Source organism: Euprymna scolopes, chromosome 41, assembly GCF_053919585.1.
Source record: "Euprymna scolopes isolate OS-2025 chromosome 41, ASM5391958v1, whole genome shotgun sequence".
In the NCBI taxonomy this organism is placed as follows: Eukaryota; Metazoa; Mollusca; class Cephalopoda; order Sepiida; family Sepiolidae; genus Euprymna; species Euprymna scolopes.
In genome coordinates, this window is record NC_136522.1 from 18,944,136 (window position 1) to 18,962,871 (window position 18,736).

Genomic DNA, 18,736 nt, shown 5'->3' on the forward strand with positions numbered 1-18,736 from the left:
AGGGGGAGGGGTAACTATTTCGTACTTTCACCTAATAATTGATAAATAAAATTAATAAAAAGATACTGTAAAAAACTTTTTGTTTTTTTAAATCTTCTTAAAAAATAAGATGAAATCCACCAGAATACATTTCTATTTTTAGTAAAAAAAAAAAAAAAAAAAAAAACGTGCCTAAATTTAAGCACAAATTCCATAAAGTATGTGCAAAATGAATGGCCAATGTATAAAACCTTTTGCCTTCCTTTGCTTAAAAATTCACCAAAAATACAGTAAATCAATTTTAATGAAATTTACAATATTTATTAACTAAGAATCACAGAATATAGTGAACCTTTTATTTTTTAAATTGTAGTGAAAATATATTTTATGTATGAAAAAAAAAAAATAAATAAATAAAATAAATTTAAATGTTAGTTTTAAAAACAAAAAACATGAATATATTTTTTTAATGAAAATGAAGCATCATAGATGTTAGCAATTAAAAATTTAATATATTTTAGGAACATTATGAAAAAAAAACAACTTAAAGTCCATGTTCATGAAATAAATATAATTGGGGGGGGGGGTAATCATTTCTCAAACTAATGATATCATTGAATTTAGCATTGTTAATTCAATATTTTCACACAAAAAATAAAACAATATAAAATTGCAAAAAATATTCCATTTAATTTTAGTAGATTTTTGTGAAATTTTAAATATATACATGAACGTGTAGGCATCAGCATATTTTTTTTTTTTTTAATCTATAAATATAAAAGCGAAAATGTATGCATGTTTGTATGTGTGTTCGCTTTTTCTGTATGTCTACAAAAGGCTTTTTTCAGAGAAGCGGTAAGTTGGTTCACAACTTTTTAAAACTTTTTATATCACATAAATCGTAATATCTCAGAGTAAACAACAAAGCTCGCCTGTTTATTCAATTTGCTCAATTTCGGGAAGATAAATATTCAACATTTGTTGCTCGTCACATGTGGGTTAGTCTTTTTCCTATAGCATCTTGGGGGGGGGGGGGGGAGAAAAAAAAAAAAAAGCGTTCAGCAGTAAATGAAATCCTGCAGTCAAACTTCACCTCATTAACTCATTAAAACGGGCACCTGCTAAATCCAAGTAATTAAATAAATTCAAACGTGTTTCCGTTAGCATCTCCCGGTGGGGCAATGGTTAACGTCGCACTTTTTTTTTTTTCACACTTTAATTTACAACTTTGCCTCAACGGTTCAGGTTCGATCCTCATACTTTTTTTTTTTTTTTTTTTTTTTTTTAACCCACCCCCGGAGTTTCCACACAAACCTACAGATTTTTCAGATTTTTTAAAGCAGTTTTAACGTTCTTTTTTTTGTTTTTGTTTTTCCGATTTTTACATTTAACATTGTTCGTTTGCCTTACGCTAGATTTTTTTTGTTTTTTTTAATATTTACTTCGCTTATTCTTATGTTTTCATTAACATCCCCCACCCAAGCGCACACACCTACAAACACCCGGGCAACGCCGGGTACTTCCCCCTCCCCGGTAGTATATATATATATATATATATATAAAGCGAAAATGTGTGCATGTATGTATGTGTGTTTGTATGTCTCGCAAAAACTTTCAACCAAAAATTGGCCAAAAACGTTAATTCCTGCATCCTAAAATCTGCAGTTTTCTACTTCAGCAAAAACAGTCTTCTCATGAAGAGTTCGGTTCTACGCATGCATCATACGACGCGGAACATGATTTACTTTAAATATTTCAAAAACTGACAATTTCGTCGAAGTCGTCTTAGCTCAGTTGCTTAGAGCGCGGCCACATTATCTAAAGGTTTTTGGGTTCGAATCGTGGTGTGAGATGTCTCTTTTTTTTCTCGATTTTTTTAAATTTTAATCTTGAAACAGGGTTATTGAAGCCATTTTTCACGTTTTTTTTTTGGTTTTTATTTTTCAGATTTTTTAAAGAAGTTTTGATGTTCGTTTTTCTGTTTTCTTTTTCCGATTTTTACATTAAACATCGTTCGTTTGCCTTACGTTATTTTTTTTTTTTCGCCTTTTTAAAGTTTTAAAATATTTACTTCGCTTATTCTTATGTTTTGATTAACACCCCGCCCGAGCATACAGACCTATAAACACCCGGGCAACGCCAGGTACCCTCCCCCCACTAGTCTATAATAAATAAATCTCACCTGTCTGTTTAAATGTATGTATGTCTGCCTAAAACTTTCAACAGAGGTTACAAATTTTCACGAGATCAGTATCATTTTGAAGCGCGACGTCTCTATGATAAATATAAAAAAATTGGCCAAAAACATTAATTCCTTCACCCTCAATTGGGCAGTTTCTACAAGGAGGGGTCGATTTTTTGTAAGTCATTGTACCGGTTGGATTGACTTTGCCTAATTTTTAACATCCCGAACTTTCAGTTGCGTCATGGAGTAGCGGTAAGACGTTAGATTTTCTTTCACTTTCTTTTCTGCCATCACATCACGGGTTCGAGTCTGCCTACCTACTACCACTTTTTTTTTTTCTCTCTCAACACACCTACAAACACCCAGGTTAGTCATTAATAAAGTACTGTTTTGGCTTATTTTTTTTACGACTTGCCTCAGCCTAGTATAAAAACTCCCAACCTCCCAGGTTAAGAACGGCTTTTGAGGTTGGGAGATGTTTATTCCGAAAGCCGTTCTTAACATGGGGATGTTGGAGTTTTTATATTATGCTGGGTTAGGTTGTAAAAAATACCTTTTTTTTTTTTTTTTTTTAAATTAAAGAATAAATCAAGTAATCTAATTGCTAAAATGAACTTTTGGAACATTTTACAAAGATTTTATTTTCAAAGTTAAAGGAAATACATTGGTAAACAAACAAGATTAATAATTGGTGCTTATTACGATAAGAGTCAACAGATCGATTTTTTAAAACATGTTTTAAACAAAAACAACAAGCCGTGCGTGCGTGGTCACCCGCTAGTGCTGCATGTGAGATGACACCACAAAAAAAAGAAAGTGAAGAACTGATGAATGCGAGAAGTGTGAAGGGCCAACGTTGCATCCACATTTTTGCCAAATTTCAGAAAAATCTAATGGATGAAGAAAAAGTTATGAGATAAAATTTGTGACCCTTTTTGAGCTCCTGGGAACGCCAAATCTCTGTGAAAATGGACAAACGATGCAGTGTCAGGTCTTAAGACATGTAAATTTGAATTCAACACCATGGTAAACAACTATATCAACATGCATATCAAGTTTTTGAGTAATATGAAAAAAAAAACCTCCAAAAAGGCATGTTTTTTTTAGCCCTAAAGTCCGAGAGGGATACAAACCAGAATTTTGCCAGGGTGACCCATACTGAATTTATATGAAGAACAATGTCCTCCACATTTTGGCTAAGTTTCAGAAAAATCTAATGGATGGATCAAACGCTATGGGGCAAAAAGTGTCATTTTGGGGCATTTTTGACCTCTTGAGCCCCTGGGGATGCCGAATCCCAGTGTAAATGGATAACGGTGCAGTTTCAGGCCTTAACACATGTATATTTGAGTTGACCACCGTGAAAAACCACTATATGGTCAGACACAAAGTTTTTGAGAAATATGGAAAAAAGAGCCCAAAAAAAGAAAAAAAAAAGGGAGGGGGATATTTTTTAGCACTAAAAGTCCCCAGGAACGCGAACCAGAATTTTGCCAGGGTCACCCATACTGGATTTATATTAAGAACAATGGGCTCTACATTTTGGCCAAGTTTCAGAAAAATCTAATGAATGGATCAAAAATTATGAGGCAAAACGTGTCACTTGACCATTTTGGGGGGTCATTTTTGACCTCTTGAGCCCCTGGGGATGCAACGAGAATTTTTGCAAAAAAAAAAAAAATTATTTTACTGTGCACATCTATTTAATGAAATACAATTTGTAGTAAAATTTCAGGAAAACCTAATGGACAATTATCTAGCAATTGTCCGGAATAACAGACGGACAGATGCCACTGAAAACTTCGGTCTCTCCGATAAATCGGAGGATCAATACTTGTCATTTTGAAATTAATATATCCAAAACTTACGAATATTCATCGAGTAGAACTGTTAGGTTTTTAGTAAAAAGGTCCATCACTATGTTCTTATAAAAAAGTCTGTCATTAAAATGCTGAAAAGGGAGATAAGTATGTCCACTGTATTCGCAATCTTCTCCAAGTGTTTACAATCTAGGGAAAATGCAATTTCCCAATTTTCCGTAAAAATTACTTTTAATTATAAATAATTTTCTACGGTAAATGTTCGTAATTTGTGGATATATCATTTTCGACATGATAATTAAGTATTCTTGTTTATGCTTAAAAAAAAAAAAATAACTATCTAAAAAAAAATAATCAAAAAAAAAAAAAAAAAAAAAAAAAAAAAAAAAAAAAACTATCCAATTATTTTCCAAATTTATCCCAAGTTAAATATGAAACTTTAGAGAAAAATAAAATTCTTATTTGTGCACATTCACAAAAATATTCTAATTAAATAAGCATTTCCCGTTTTATTACAAAATTAAATCAAATGAAATTATACTTCCTGTGATCCATACTTTTATAAAAATCATCGGAATTTGTTTATATTTGAGCGAGAGTTTCTTTATAAATGTAAATCGCTTCTTTTTTTTTTTTGCTTGTTTTTGTTTGTGCAATTTTTAGTTAAAAATTTTGTACATTTTTTTTTTAAAATTCAGTATCTAAAGATTTTAATTTATTAATTAATGTTGAAATTCAGAAAGCTGATAAATTATTTTTCCAGAGATTTTTTAAAGTTGATTATTCGGACTTGAAATTCGAATAATTTTTTTGCCCGTACCTACTTTCCTAGAACTGCTCGCCTGTGTAACTACTTTCCAACTAACTACAACACGGTTGGGTGTATCAGAATTTTGGGGGAATAACTGCGAATAAAATTTAAAAAAAAAAAAAACTCGTAATTTCTTTTAAAAGTGGGTTGTTTATTTTCTTTATGGAATATACTTCCAAAATAAACTATTAAAGTTGTTTAAAAAATAATAGAAATATTATTTTAAAAAAAAACTGTTTACAAAGTGCCGGCGCGCCTTCATGCAACCATTTTTTTTACGTAATGAAATCAATTGAATTTTACGAGTTAAATATTTTTTAATTTTTAAACTTTAAAAATCTATTAAAATTTTTCTATTGGTTCAATTTTTACGATATTTTCAGGGTCAATGTGAAATTTTATGCTCTTTCTAATAAACTAAATATAATATTTTAGACAAACGTTTTTTTATTGTTTTTTTTTTAAATTCACCTCTCATTTTGAAATGTCTATTAAAATTTTAATTAATTTATGTACCAAAGTTTTATATGATCACAAATTGAAGATAAAAGATTGAATAAAATATTCTAATTAAAAAAAAAAGAAAAAAAAAAGAAAAAAAAAGAAAAAAAAAAAAGAAAAAAAGTGTTTTTGGAAATTTACCAGTAAAGTTCAAAGTGTAAAACCTTTTTTTTTTTTTTAAATCAATGTGTTTTTTTTTTAAGTGGAAGCTTATGTTATGCTTAGAATGTCAAGTAAATATGGGACGCTTACGACAATTTTTTTCTATTTCATTCAATGTTTTCTTTTTTAGTTATTAAAAAAAATTCAGTCAATAAAGAAATATCAAAATATATCAATCAAAAACTCATGTATTTCATTAAGAGAATAAAAAAAAAAAAAAAAAAATATCGGTCAACTGGTTTTTTTCTATTTAACGGTAAAAATAGATAAGTGAATGTGTTCAGTTTTTAGCTATGGAGGATCAAAATACTCATTTTGGTTTACAGCACGCGTTAAGACAAATTATGTTCCTTGAAGGCACCGGAATATAAAGGCGAATAAAATCAGACTTGCCTCCCTTTATTTGAACAGTTTAAAAAAAAAAAAAAAAAGTGAGTTTGCGTTTTTTTTAAATCCTTGTTTAAAGAAGTATTTTATTTAAAAAAGACATGGAATATAAGTATAAATATGGATAAATTCTTAACAATGAACAATTAAACTACTCATCGAATAGTAGTTTTATAGGTAAGTGATTTTTTGGAATTTATATATATATTGTTTTATAATCTAAGGAAGTAAAATTTCCTTGATTTCCTTTAAATCTTTTTTTAAACCCGATTTTAAAAAAAACATTGCATAATTTGCTATTAAACCTGTTATTTTTTTTTTTAATTTTGGTCTTTGCTCCTTTAATTAAAAAAAAATTAGGGTTTGAATTACATTTTTCAAGAAGTTATAAACTTCGAAAGACAGTAAGTCTAATAAATATTCCAGTGTTTACCACGAATTTTTACCGACGATTTCTGACACTGCTACAACACGGTCGTCTTGAAGTTCAACGTAAACACAAGTTCGTGTTGAGCTGCCTTTTTAAATAATCAAATTCTACCCAATTTCCACCACTAATGACCACCGCATACTCATTGATCCTTATCCTCGAGTGTCTTTCGGGCCTCGAAAAATGGTGACTGCCTTGCGAAAAAAAAAAAAAAAAAATACTTTGCGACCCTTAAACTGTTGAATACAAATTTATTTTAACGGACTTTAAAATTCTTAGAAAATTCAGAATTTGAAATCCACAGGAATTAAAAGATTTATCTTTAAAATTTTGAAAGTTTTATATTTAATTTTATAAATAAAATACTTTAGCAAAAATTATAGTTTTAACAATTCGGTTCGGTTACAATTCTTTAAATAATACTAAAAACAATACTATAAATAATTAAATTTCCAAACTTATTAAAAAAAAAACAAAAAAAAAACAGTAAAATAAAAAATGAAAGTATGAAGAACCCCCCACCCCAGGGGCAACGCCGTATCGGTATGGCTAGTCATTGGATAAATTGAGTTTTTTTTTTTTGGGGGGGGGGGGGGGTTCAAACTATGGATGCACGACGGGCTGAGCTTGAGCTACAAAAGTGAAACATTTTACGTTGATCGTAACATTTTCTGTCTTTCAAGTTAACGCTTTAAAAGACTTTCCGTGGAGCTATCAGCTGCAAAATGAATTTAAAACTGTTTTGCTTATTTAAAAAAAAAAAAAATCATTTTCATTTTGCAGCCGACACTTCCGCCAAAAGCCTTTGTAAACAAAGGGAGCGTTAACTAGAAAACTCAAGTTCTTTATTATTGCTACCTTGCTATCTCAAAAAAGAAAAAACCTTTCGTCTTTTAATTACATACAAGTTGGGGGGGGGGGAAACGAGAAAAGACGGAAAGGAAAAGAGAAAGAAATAGAAAAATCCAACTTTCAAAACGGACGAAATTCATTATGTCACCTACTAAGCTCCCGTACTTTTTAAAGGGAATTATAAAAAAAAAAAAAAAATAAATTTTTTGATTAAAATTAAATCTTTGAATTCAATATTTAACAAAATAAATGAATTTTTCTTTTTAATTTCGATTATTTAATCTAAAATTACAACTTTTTACAGTCTCAAGTTTTTCTTTTTCCTGTCCATGTGCTGGAAAAGTTGACTCAAATTTCCTATGCTTGAAAAAAAAAAAAAAAAGGTAGGTTTATTTATTTTGAGAAATCAATTTGACACGTACCTAACTTTATAAAAATAGATATTTACAATTATTAGGACGATAATTTTTAATATCCGACGGATTGCATATCCTTATTTTACGTTTGCGGGATGCTGGTGGGTCTCGGGAGTCTTCACTTTCACTCCCCCTCCCCCTTTAAATAGAATTTTGAAAATTAAATATATTATTTACGGTATTACTTAAACCAAACTTGTTATAAAGCTACAATTCTTTTTAATCTAAATATTTTTATTTATTGATAATTCTCCAGAATAGTCAAACAAAAAAGTAAACATGACATAAATGTTACCAAAAGCAAGCTAAGTTACTCTTCTACATACCCGGATTAGTTTCCTGTTTTAACTTATTTTAAAGTGTTTTTTTTTTTAGTTTAAAATAAAAGGTAGTGTAAAACATGTAGACTTAAAACGAAAAATAAAATGGTGGCCTCATTCGAGCATCGATAATCGCTCAGTGGTCTGGTCTACAGTATTCTATTTAATTTTCTATCTTTGAGCGATTATCAATTCGACTGAGAATTTTATTTGTTCCCACTTGACACGATGTGATGTACACTACATTTAAAGTAAAAAAATGTGACTAAACATCGTCAAAAAAAATGTAAAATTTCCAAATTCTAGTAAAAAAAAAAAATAAATATGAAGAATTATTCCACCCTCGAAAATTCCTTTCAAATGACCATTTTTTTTATAAGGGCGCTGAAAACGGCAAACGAGTAGTTTCAAAGATATGAAGAAATGTTAGTTTTCAAAAAATGGGGGATCACTTTTCTAACGTAAAATGAGCGGCCACAACACCCTCCGCCTCTCCACCGCCTCCCACCAAATGTAAACAGAATTTTTGTGAAATATTAAACCGTTCTTCTGCTCGATTAATATCGGCGCGTTACTTACGAAAAAAGGTTAATTAAACTGCAAAAGTGGTTGTTAAAAAACTATTCAAGTTCTTTATTGAATAACCCCCCCCCCCAAAAAAAATAAAGAACTAAAAACAAACCGGAAGCCCCCCCCCACCACCACCACCATTAAAAAAAAGGTAGCCATAAAGTGGGTACATTTCTACATATCTTGGAAACTAATTGTTTCCTGAAATTTTAAAGGATTTTCCGAGGGTAGAAAGAAAGCCCTCCTCCCAAATGTTGGTCACAAAGTGGGTGCTCATTTTACGTTAAATTAAAAAGGGGGAAAAAAAATCTGAGTTTTTTCTATACAGAACGATAGATTATATAATCGTTAAAGAACGTGTTTTTGAGGTAATTTGTGAAGAAAAGAATCTTTTACATATTGTCAGATTTTCATTTTATAAATGTTTTCGAACAAGCACGTTTTCTTTATAGTAAATTAAAATTACATTTATCAATTTCATGTAAAAGAAATGCTCTTTATTAATAAAAAAAAAATACAGCAACAAAAAAAAGTTGATTTTTGTTTCTAAAAACAAAAATCAACTTTTTTTTGTTGCTTTTAGTTTACACTTCAAGACAATTTTCTGATCGACAGTTTAAAGACTTCAAAATCACTTGCAGTCAAACCGTCTACCATTTTAACCCATTATTACGTAACAAAAATGTCAGGCATTGGTTATTTATTTGTATTTCAAAGATTTGTTTCTTTTAAAGGAAGAGTCACATTTTTATAACACCATAAATAATGAATCAATGAACGAACGAATGAAGGAATGAAGGAATGGATAAATGAATGAATGAATGAACAGGTGAATAAATGAATGAAATGAGGGGGGGGGGGTCATTCAACAAGATCCACTTACTACAGAATTTATGCTGACGTAAAAGTGATCGGGGAGGGGGCTCTGTTATATAAAGTAACCTTTGATATGACAGGAACGCTTTCGAAAATTGTTTTCTTAAAGTTTATGACAAACAAACCAGAATACAAGATATCAGAAATCAGTTTAGAGAGCAATAAAAATTATTTTTTTTTAAAGGAGTTCAGTAAATATAGTAAAAATCTATTCATTTCCAACTTGCGATGTATGTATCCTTTCTGACATTTTTTTTTTTTTTACAGGTTAATATTTCTGATGGCGGGTATTTTTTTTTTTTTTTAATAAAAAGGGGTGCACATTATTGTACTGATTTACCTTCTTCCCAACGGGGGTAGCTAGACACAAAATTCGTTTTAATAAATATGGGGAAAATCCAGCAAGCAAAAAAGGAGACCCCTGGATTGGAACAAACATTTGGCGGACCTGTGCGAGAGTGCCCACCCCCTAAAAATGCGTTTTTTTTTTTTTTACCTTTTTTATAACGATTATCAAAGATGACAGAGTTCAGTATCATTAACTAAAAAATGAAAGAAAGAATTTAATGACTAAAGGGGTTCACGTTCTTGTTATAACGTTCTAATCACGTGACGCGTCGATAAAGAAACAGACAGTAAGTCGGGTAGCAATAAAGTAGAACGTTATAACGAGAAAGTGAACCCCCTTCTTAAGTCATTCAATTTATTTTTTATCAAAGTTGTTTTTGCTAATAATATTTTAGTCTATAATCTATGATAATCGTCGGAAAAACTTAAGGTGCAAAACACGTATTTTTAGGGGGTGGGCACTCTCGTACAGGTCCGCTAAACATTTAAATTGCCTCAGTCTAGAAGGATTTCTTTCACTGACCTAGAACACCAACATAAACTATAAAGTGTAGTCAGGATAGATACCACAAGGATATATATATATATAGAAACAACCCCATCTTAAAGGGGCACCTTTCAATACGGTGGGCTTAATAAGATTTGACATTTTTAACAAAAACCGGTAAAACTATACAAACACCGTGACAGCGAATTAACCCTAACCCTAACCCCTAACCCTAAACCTAACCCTAAACCTAACGCTGTCACGGTGTTTGTATAATAATACCCAAAAACCAACATTATATTTCCAAACGATTAGTGGTTGAGTCAACGACCAATCGTTTGGAAATATAATGTTGGTTTTTGTAAAAATGTCCAAAATCTTATAATTTGGTTGACGTTTATTGAATGCTTTTCTATAAATATTTTGTTAAATTTTCTATTTTTGAACGATTATCAAGAGTCCTCCTCGTGCAATGCTTATTGCTTGTCACATCGATTGTTTTTGGGTTTTTTTTTTTTTCATTCTAAATGAACAGAGGGAACACGCGGGTTCTTTTCTTGGAAAAAAAAAAAAAAAAAGGTAAAACTTGGAGAATGTTGTTTTACGGTTGTTGTAAAAAATGGAACGGAAATTTTAAATTCGTTCCGTTTTAATCTTTTTATTGTGCCCCCAAAAAACGAAAGTAACCGAAAGAATAACATTCAACAATCGTACTTCATTTTATATATATATATATATATATATATATATATATATATATATATATATATAATTTGGCATATCGAATGTAAAGGAGAAGTTGGATGTAATGTAAAAATGTACCGAATTTAAAACGGAACGAAATTTAAATTTCCGTCCCATTTTTGCAACAACCGTAAAAACAGGATTCGCCGCAAGTTTTTTTTTTTTTTTTGTAAAAAACGCATTAAAATAAATACATTAAAAACAAAAAAAAAAAAAACCTCATCCAGATGTGTAACTAACTTGCCTTCGGTAACATTTATTTATTGTATATTTATTTTGCATAAAGTTACTGTTTCCATTTCATTTTCGGCTGTTTCTTCGTTTTAAATATATTTTTTTTTTGCTTTACTGTATCTTGTTTTTAAAATTGTTAGATAAAAGTACAAAACAAGTAAAAAGAAGCCCCCTCCCCCCAGGTTATTCTTAACATAAGGAAGGGCAACCGGAAGTAAAGTGAAGATACCTACGTTTTAAAATGTTAAAACAAAAATTATCCAGGTAGGTAGAAAAGTAACTTATTTTGCCTTTCGTAACATTTTTTTTCTCCCCTCCCTCCTGTTTGATCCGTGCTGAAATAACGTTATTTAAAAAGCCATTCTTAACATGGGGAGGGGAGGGTGTTTTGTAACTATTCTGTACTTCAATCTTACAATTGAATAAAAAAAAACATAAAAACTAACTTGGAAATGCGATTTAAAAAATAGCCAAAATTTGAGAAAATAAACTTTAATTAATGAACATAAAGAAATTGTAGCCCTTTTAATAAAATTGTTTTGTTCAAATCTGAAATTTTTTTATTGATTTTTTTTTTTTTATTAAAAAGAAAATCCCTAACTTCATCTCAAATTGTTGTATGAATCATATTTTAAGAATTAAGAGTTAGCTGTTAAAATGAATCACGTATGAAGAGGTTTTTTTTTGAGGAGTAATGGGATTTTGCCAAATGTTCGGTCTGACTGGATCTCATAATTATTGCTTCCATTACGATTAATTTTTATTAACCCTACATTTTTAAGGATCTTTTTCATTTGTTTAAAACCTGCATTTAGTTATATACTGTAAAAATTGGCGGTAATTATGCAGAATAGGAACAGTGCTAGTTTTTTTGTTTTTTTTTTAAAGATATGATTTTCGGTGATATCTTTACAATTACAGTTTCCACTTTCCTTCCAGTAACTCAGTTTTTTTTGTTTTTTTAGAATCTTTTGTTCATTAAATTGTCAAGTACAGAATAAGTAAAGGAGGTCTTCTCTCTTCACGTTAAGAGCTTTTCTAAATAATAACATCATTATTTAGAAAAAACTCCTGATGCACTTCTGTTACTGTGCTATTTTTAAAAAATTGTATTTTGAAGTTAATTTGAGTTTTACGATATGTTTTTTTTAATATTGTTTAAGTGAAAATACAGAAGTTACAAAACTCCCATCCCATGTTAAGAATGGCTTTGGCTTTCTAAATAATGTTACATTTGCATGGTAACATAAGTGCATACTGCATAAGTACAGAAAACTCTTAATATGGGAACCGGAAGTGAAGTGCAAACAGTAATAGTAAAGGTAACCAGATTTTTAAGTTAAATTCAAGTTTTACGTTATTTTTGTTTATTAGGTGAAAGCACTGCACTGATCAGTCAGAAAACGCTAGTTACGTACAAAATGAATGCCGATGTCAAAGTTAACAAATTTTGGGTTTGTATTAGTTGTACACATAGATTCGAAAAAGTTGTCAAAAAAAAAAAAAAAAAAATATATATAACAAATAAATTTTATCAAAGGCAAAATAAGTTAATTTTCTACCAAACTGGATACATTTTTAGTGTTTTTATTCAATGTAACATGTTTATTCAGCTCGAAAAACATGAAGTGTTTACCGATGTATTGGAAAAGTCAAAATGGCGCCCGACTCTCTCTTTAACATTGTAAGTTTGGGAAAAGGTGTTATAAATAATAAAATAGACAAAATACTATTAAAAAAACACCGAATATATATACTTCACTAAAGTTATGGTTTTCAGTAATAAAAAAATGAATTTATTTATTTTATGAAAATAAAGTACCGTAAATTGTACCAAAATGTTTTCAGGAACATTAAAGTTTCGAAATATGAAAATAATTTTTGATTTCGCATATATTAATAATACTCGACTTTACACCCACATAAACGATATAATATATATTATTATTGACTTAATTTCCCCAGGAGGGCAAGATAAAACCAGCTGAACATCCAGCCCCCAATAAGGGGCACTCTAAATTGGGACAAAAATAGAAATTGCCTTGATCTAGAAATGAATTTTCCTCCACTGACTAAGGACAGAAAAGACGAAGGGTAGTTGAACAAATACTACACTTTAATCTTAGCCAAAGTGAGAAATGGCCGACACGTGTTTAGTTTGTATTCCCTTCAAAATTCGACAGTTTTTTGGTGATTCTATAAGAATTTGAACAGAACCAAACTGACCGAACTAAACCTTAGATTAAGAGAATTTTTTTTTTTTGAAAAGTAGCAAGGAACATAAATAAAATTTTTGACTTTTAATTAAATGTATTTAAGATTCATTGAAGTTCCTGTTGGAAAAGGAGAAGTAGACATTTATTCTCGAATGTGTAGAGCGTCTCTGTGGAAGGGTTCGTCATGACAACCTGGCATGAGGATACTTCTGAAAGTAAACCCTGACTAAATGTTCAAATTAGCATAGTATTCGCTGCCCAAATAAAATCTCAGTATAATTTAGTCAAAACTAGCTTTTACGATGACTGACATCTTATGCAAGTGATATTACGCCACTAGGCAGAAAATTCTTGTTCCCGGAATCCAGTAATATCAAAAAGAAAAATTAGATACTTGTGCACTTTTTTTGCCACCGCGCTGAAATGATAACGTTATTATTTTCAAAGCCATTCTTAACATGGGGAGAGTGTTTTATAACTGCTACCACATAATAAAAAAAAGGTATCGTGAAGCTTGAATTTAACTTGAAAAACTATTTAAATATAGCGCGGTGGCAAAAGTACACAAGCACTGAAAAGTATACTATAACATTAAAAATGGTCAATTGAGGAGGAAAATTTTGTTCTCGACTTACTTCTTTACTAACTCAATGTTTTGAGAGATAAAGAACTTTAATGGAACTTTCTAATATCTATGTATTTAGAGTTCAAATGTTAGCCCCTAAGAAAGGAGTGCCTTGGGTTCTGAGAACTTCGACTGAAGGAAAATGAAGCAGTAAATAAAGTCATTTCCACATGCGATCCGTTTTTTTTTTTTTTTTTTTTTTTGTTATTTTTTGTTAAGGATGGACAGACCGAGACAGACTAGATAATGTCTCATCCAAATTTACAAAAGGAAATCTTTTTGCTTCTTCAGCTGTTATTAAAAGTTCAAAAAGTTAATAAATAAATACATAATAATAATAATAATAATCAAAACAAGGGAAAAGTTATTTTTCTTAAAAGGGAAGGGGGATTTTTTTCTCCCACAGAAAATTCTAACCGGAATTATTTTCACAGGCACAATAGCAAAAAATAGTTGATACTATGGTTTGCCCTTTCTCTAGGAAAAAAAGTGGCCTTGTACGTAATTTGATTTATTTCTGCAAATAAATATAAAGTGTAGTACCTGTTCTTTCATAGATCAGTGAAGGATAAATCCTTTTAAGCTGAGGTAATTTTAATTTTGGTACTGGACGCAGAATACGGATCGTGCTGAAATACTAGCATTATGGACAGGGCAAGGAGTTTTGTAACTATTTTGTACTTTCACCTAACAGAGACCGTAAAAATTGAATTTAACTTGAAAATAATATCTAAAAAAAAAAAAAAAAAAGCACAATTGGTATTTTTAATTTTATAATTTTTGGGGTGCTTAGGACGAAACTTCGGAAATCACAATACTGAATTTCACATGAAAACAAGAGTATCTACGTATTCCTCGTATTTTTAAGATGATTATGTCGAAAAATTACGAAAATCGATCAAGTAGAAAATTATTTAAAGAAAACAAAAAATAGAATTTGATGAAAACGAGCGTAAGACACCGGAAAGTAAAGAAAAAAAAAGGAGGTAATTTTCCGTTTCGATTTAAACAAGATTGCGGCAATTTTTCACCTGCTACCATGATTAAAGTTTTTTTTTTTTTTAATTCAGTAATATTCAGATAATTTCGACTGCACAATTTGGAAGCTACCATTGTGACTTATTAGAATTGACAAAAAAAAAAAAAAAAAAATCAGTTGAAACCATTTTTTTTTTGTTAACTCGATTTATCGACTACAAAATCTCGTCCCAATGGTGGTGTAGAAGCGGCATTTTTTATTCCAATTTACAGTGCCATTTTTTTTGGGGGGGGGGGCGAATTTCCCACATTAAAACCCGACCTTGTGTCTAACTCAATCCTCGTGGGGGTGGGATTAAATAGGGACTTTTTTTTTTTTTTTTTTAATTTACAGCTGTTGAATGAAATTCAAAAGTTTAAATTTATACACATCAATCTTACACTCCTTCTTCCAGTACTCAATGTTAATTAGATATGACTCGGCGTGCTGGATTCAAATTGTAAGGGCCACTTCCCCATTGGTAAACGCATTAATCTTTTCTCCCACATGCTATGAATCTAAGATAGCCTTTGTTGTGCAACTAGTTTGGGTAAAAAAAAAAAAAAAGAAGAAGGGGGGGGGGCTTTCTGTTTATACTGTTTTCGGTCGTCCTGAACTTTTTCTTACTAATGGACTTTAAAAATGCTGGTTAGTAATTGCGCAACTCTTGCTCAACTACAGATTCCTAAAACGATCTAATCTTTTTGATTAAGCCAAGTAAGCACTCCACGCGCAGACATTGATACAAAATGTATGCATGGTCTCAAAAAAAAAAATAAAAATAAAAAAAGTTAAGAGGAAAGCCCTTTTAATTAAAATTAAGAGAAATCTGAAATGATTTATCGCCGGACAGTGTCTGATCGGTGCAGATCACAACACAACGGCCCAAACAAACGCACTTGCAGATCGATAACCGGTCCTGGAACCAGACTAAGAGAAATATATAATTAAAACAGAATTTAAATTAAAATGCTGGTAAAATGTTAACTGTGAAGGAGGATCGAACCAGAGTTTTCATTACCTAAAAATATGGAAGCGGTTCGATTTATGTGATTCCTTTTACTATTGATGTTTTTAGACATACATAATAAATTAAAATAAAATCTATAAAAACATTTTAAATACAACGAAGAATATATTTTTCAAAATATAATTATATTTTAATACTAGACAAGTACGCGTAGATTCAAGATTTAAAATATTTCACAAAAAAGTAAAATCAAAACAAAAACAACAAAAAAAAAACACTTCAACAAAAATATTTTTGTCATTTAAAAATCCGAATTGCTGGGTTTCTAATTAAACGTTAAAAAGATCACGGATTAAAAAAAAATGAGAATTTTAAAGATTTAAATTAAATTTACAATTAAAAAAACAATATTTATTTAAAATTCACAAAATCTGAAAAAGTTTTTGGTTAAAAGTTTGCTTTTTTATTGAATTATGTCAAAATATTTTTGTTCATGGCACAAAAATGAAAAAGAAAGAAAACCCGATCGGCCGCCATTGAACCAACAATAAAAATTAAATATTTGGGATTTGTTATTTTATTTAATTTCTTAAAAATAACTATTTTTTTATTTAGTAATTTGATATTTTATATAAACATAGGCAAATAAAATAAATGTTGGGAGAGTGTTGTATAAATTTTCAGATCGAACGGATCTGAAAGAGAATAAAGATTTCAGTTTCAGTCTTGTAAAGGGAAGAAGAAATCCAAAAAGCCATGAGGGGAGCCGCGACTCCCACGTTGGATTAGAAACTAAAATTATGAAAAGGAAAGGAAAGAAGTGATTAAAAAGAATTATTATTTTTAAAATGAAAACTCCAAACATTTTTTAATTATTAAAAAACAAAAATACAAATATCTTTAGTGGTTAAATGGCATTTTTAACATACGCAAACGCATGTAAAAAGCCTCTGTGACTATACGAGAGAGAAGAGTGGATTTCTTTTTTACCCGATTTCATATTTGGATTTCTAAACTTTTACATAAAAAAAAATGAATATAAAATAATAAACACGATAAAATATGAAAACTATTTTTCTTCTAAATAAAAGCTTACGTCTATTTTTTTTAATAAATAAAATTTTTAGAGGAATAACAAAGAATCTATATGGGTCAACATAATATTGGATCATCATTATTAGCACGATAAGAAATAGATAAAATTGTAAATTTTCTAGTAAATTATGAAAGAAAAAAAATCTTATTTCTTAATTAAATTCCATTCAACATTTTTTCCAATTTTTAAATTGGAAAGTTTAGTGGATTAAGAAAATTAAAATATTAAAACAAAAACTTTAATCTAGGATTTTGTAATTAATTCGACACATTTTAAATGAATTGGTATATTAAAGAGTCTTAAATTAAAATATACACCTTAAATTTTTTTTATATTTCTAAATAAAATATTTGCAATGAATAAAGAGTTATTTGAAGTTTTTTTTAGTTTACCGTTTTACAAGTGGATACATTTAAAAATTTTTTTAAAGTGCTTAAGATAAAAAATGTTAAGGATGAAATTAAAAAGTTAAATCTAATATTTATTTTGCAACAAATAATTTTAAGATTTTTTTCTTGCTAATAATGGTTCATAATGGTTCAATATTAGATTTTTAAATCAATAGATGTAATTTTTTTTTTTTTTTGTATATTTTCGGAAATTTAAAAGTGTATTTTTTAGTATTTATGGTTGCAAATTAATTTAACGATTTAAAAAAAAAAAAAAAAACTTATGCAAGTTTTTTTTTTATTTTTTTTTTTTGAAAGAGAAAAGAAAGACAAAAACTTACTCATAATCTCGGAATATTTCATTTGTTAATTTACAATGAAAAACTTCTTCGTTCGGATTCAAATCGGCAGGAGGTTTTTGTTTTTGAAAAGGTTGCCGTCTTAAAAGAGGCATTTTTATTTATTTATTTTTTTTTTTTTTTTAGATTATTCAAAAAAAAAAAAAAAAAAAATTGTTTTATTTATTTATTTATTTTTTTTTTTTTTTAAATATATATCGTTTCCCCTTTTCTTCTAATAAATAATTAAAAAAAAAAAAAAGAAAAAAATGGATTTTTGGAGGGAAAAACGAAGTCAACTTTTCCTCAAAAAAACAAAAATTCTTTTTAAAGACAAAAAAAAAAAAAAAAAGCGGAAAAGGCCGACTAACTCTCCGGTCGTTAACTTTCCGTCAGTTTTGTTTTTGTTTATATATTCCTGTCCGGCAGGTTTTGGTAAGTAAACGAGCGGAAATGCAGATTGATTTTCTGCGAAGAAACAAAAAAACTCCTTTTCGATTTTGTTTTAACTGTCGACCTGAATGTGATCCTACTCCCAAGCTTTAATGTCGTCGCGGTTTTTACAAGGAAGAAGTATAGGTCATCTACACAATGCTGTTTTTTTTTCTTTCGAGCCAAAATCTTAGGGGAGGGCTTCGTTCAGAGCTTCTGATCGCTCAGCCCCTCCACCGGGATGATCAACCAATATCGATCCAGATAATCGAAGCATCATTCTACCTTTCGACGAGGATCTGAAACGATTTTCGTTTCATTTTGAATTTTGTAGATTTATTTCCATTTCCTGCACATGTCATCTACCATTCCGAGTGGAGCCGAAAGGGGCGGAGTTTCACGAACGTTACGAGGCCGCTGATTGGCTAATCTGTAAGATGATTGACAGTTATGCAAATGAATCACCAAAAGTCGATCACTTTCACACCTCTTTATACAGGAGAGCTAGACTAAGTTACCTCCCTTGTGGC

At 29.8% G+C, this 18,736-nt stretch overlaps 1 protein-coding gene across 1 annotated transcript in view; it reads right to left on the reverse strand.

Moving 5' to 3' along the window:
• Positions 1–17,965, reverse strand: part of LOC145266380 (bromodomain adjacent to zinc finger domain protein 1A-like) — a 106,021-nt gene extending 88,056 nt beyond the window's left edge. The window contains exon 1 of the mRNA XM_080122011.1: positions 17,778–17,965. Coding sequence (XP_079978137.1) covers positions 17,778–17,890 — 113 coding nt within the window. The 5' untranslated portion in view covers positions 17,891–17,965. The remainder of the gene's footprint in view (positions 1–17,777) is intronic.
• Positions 17,966–18,736: the final 771 nt, after the last annotated feature.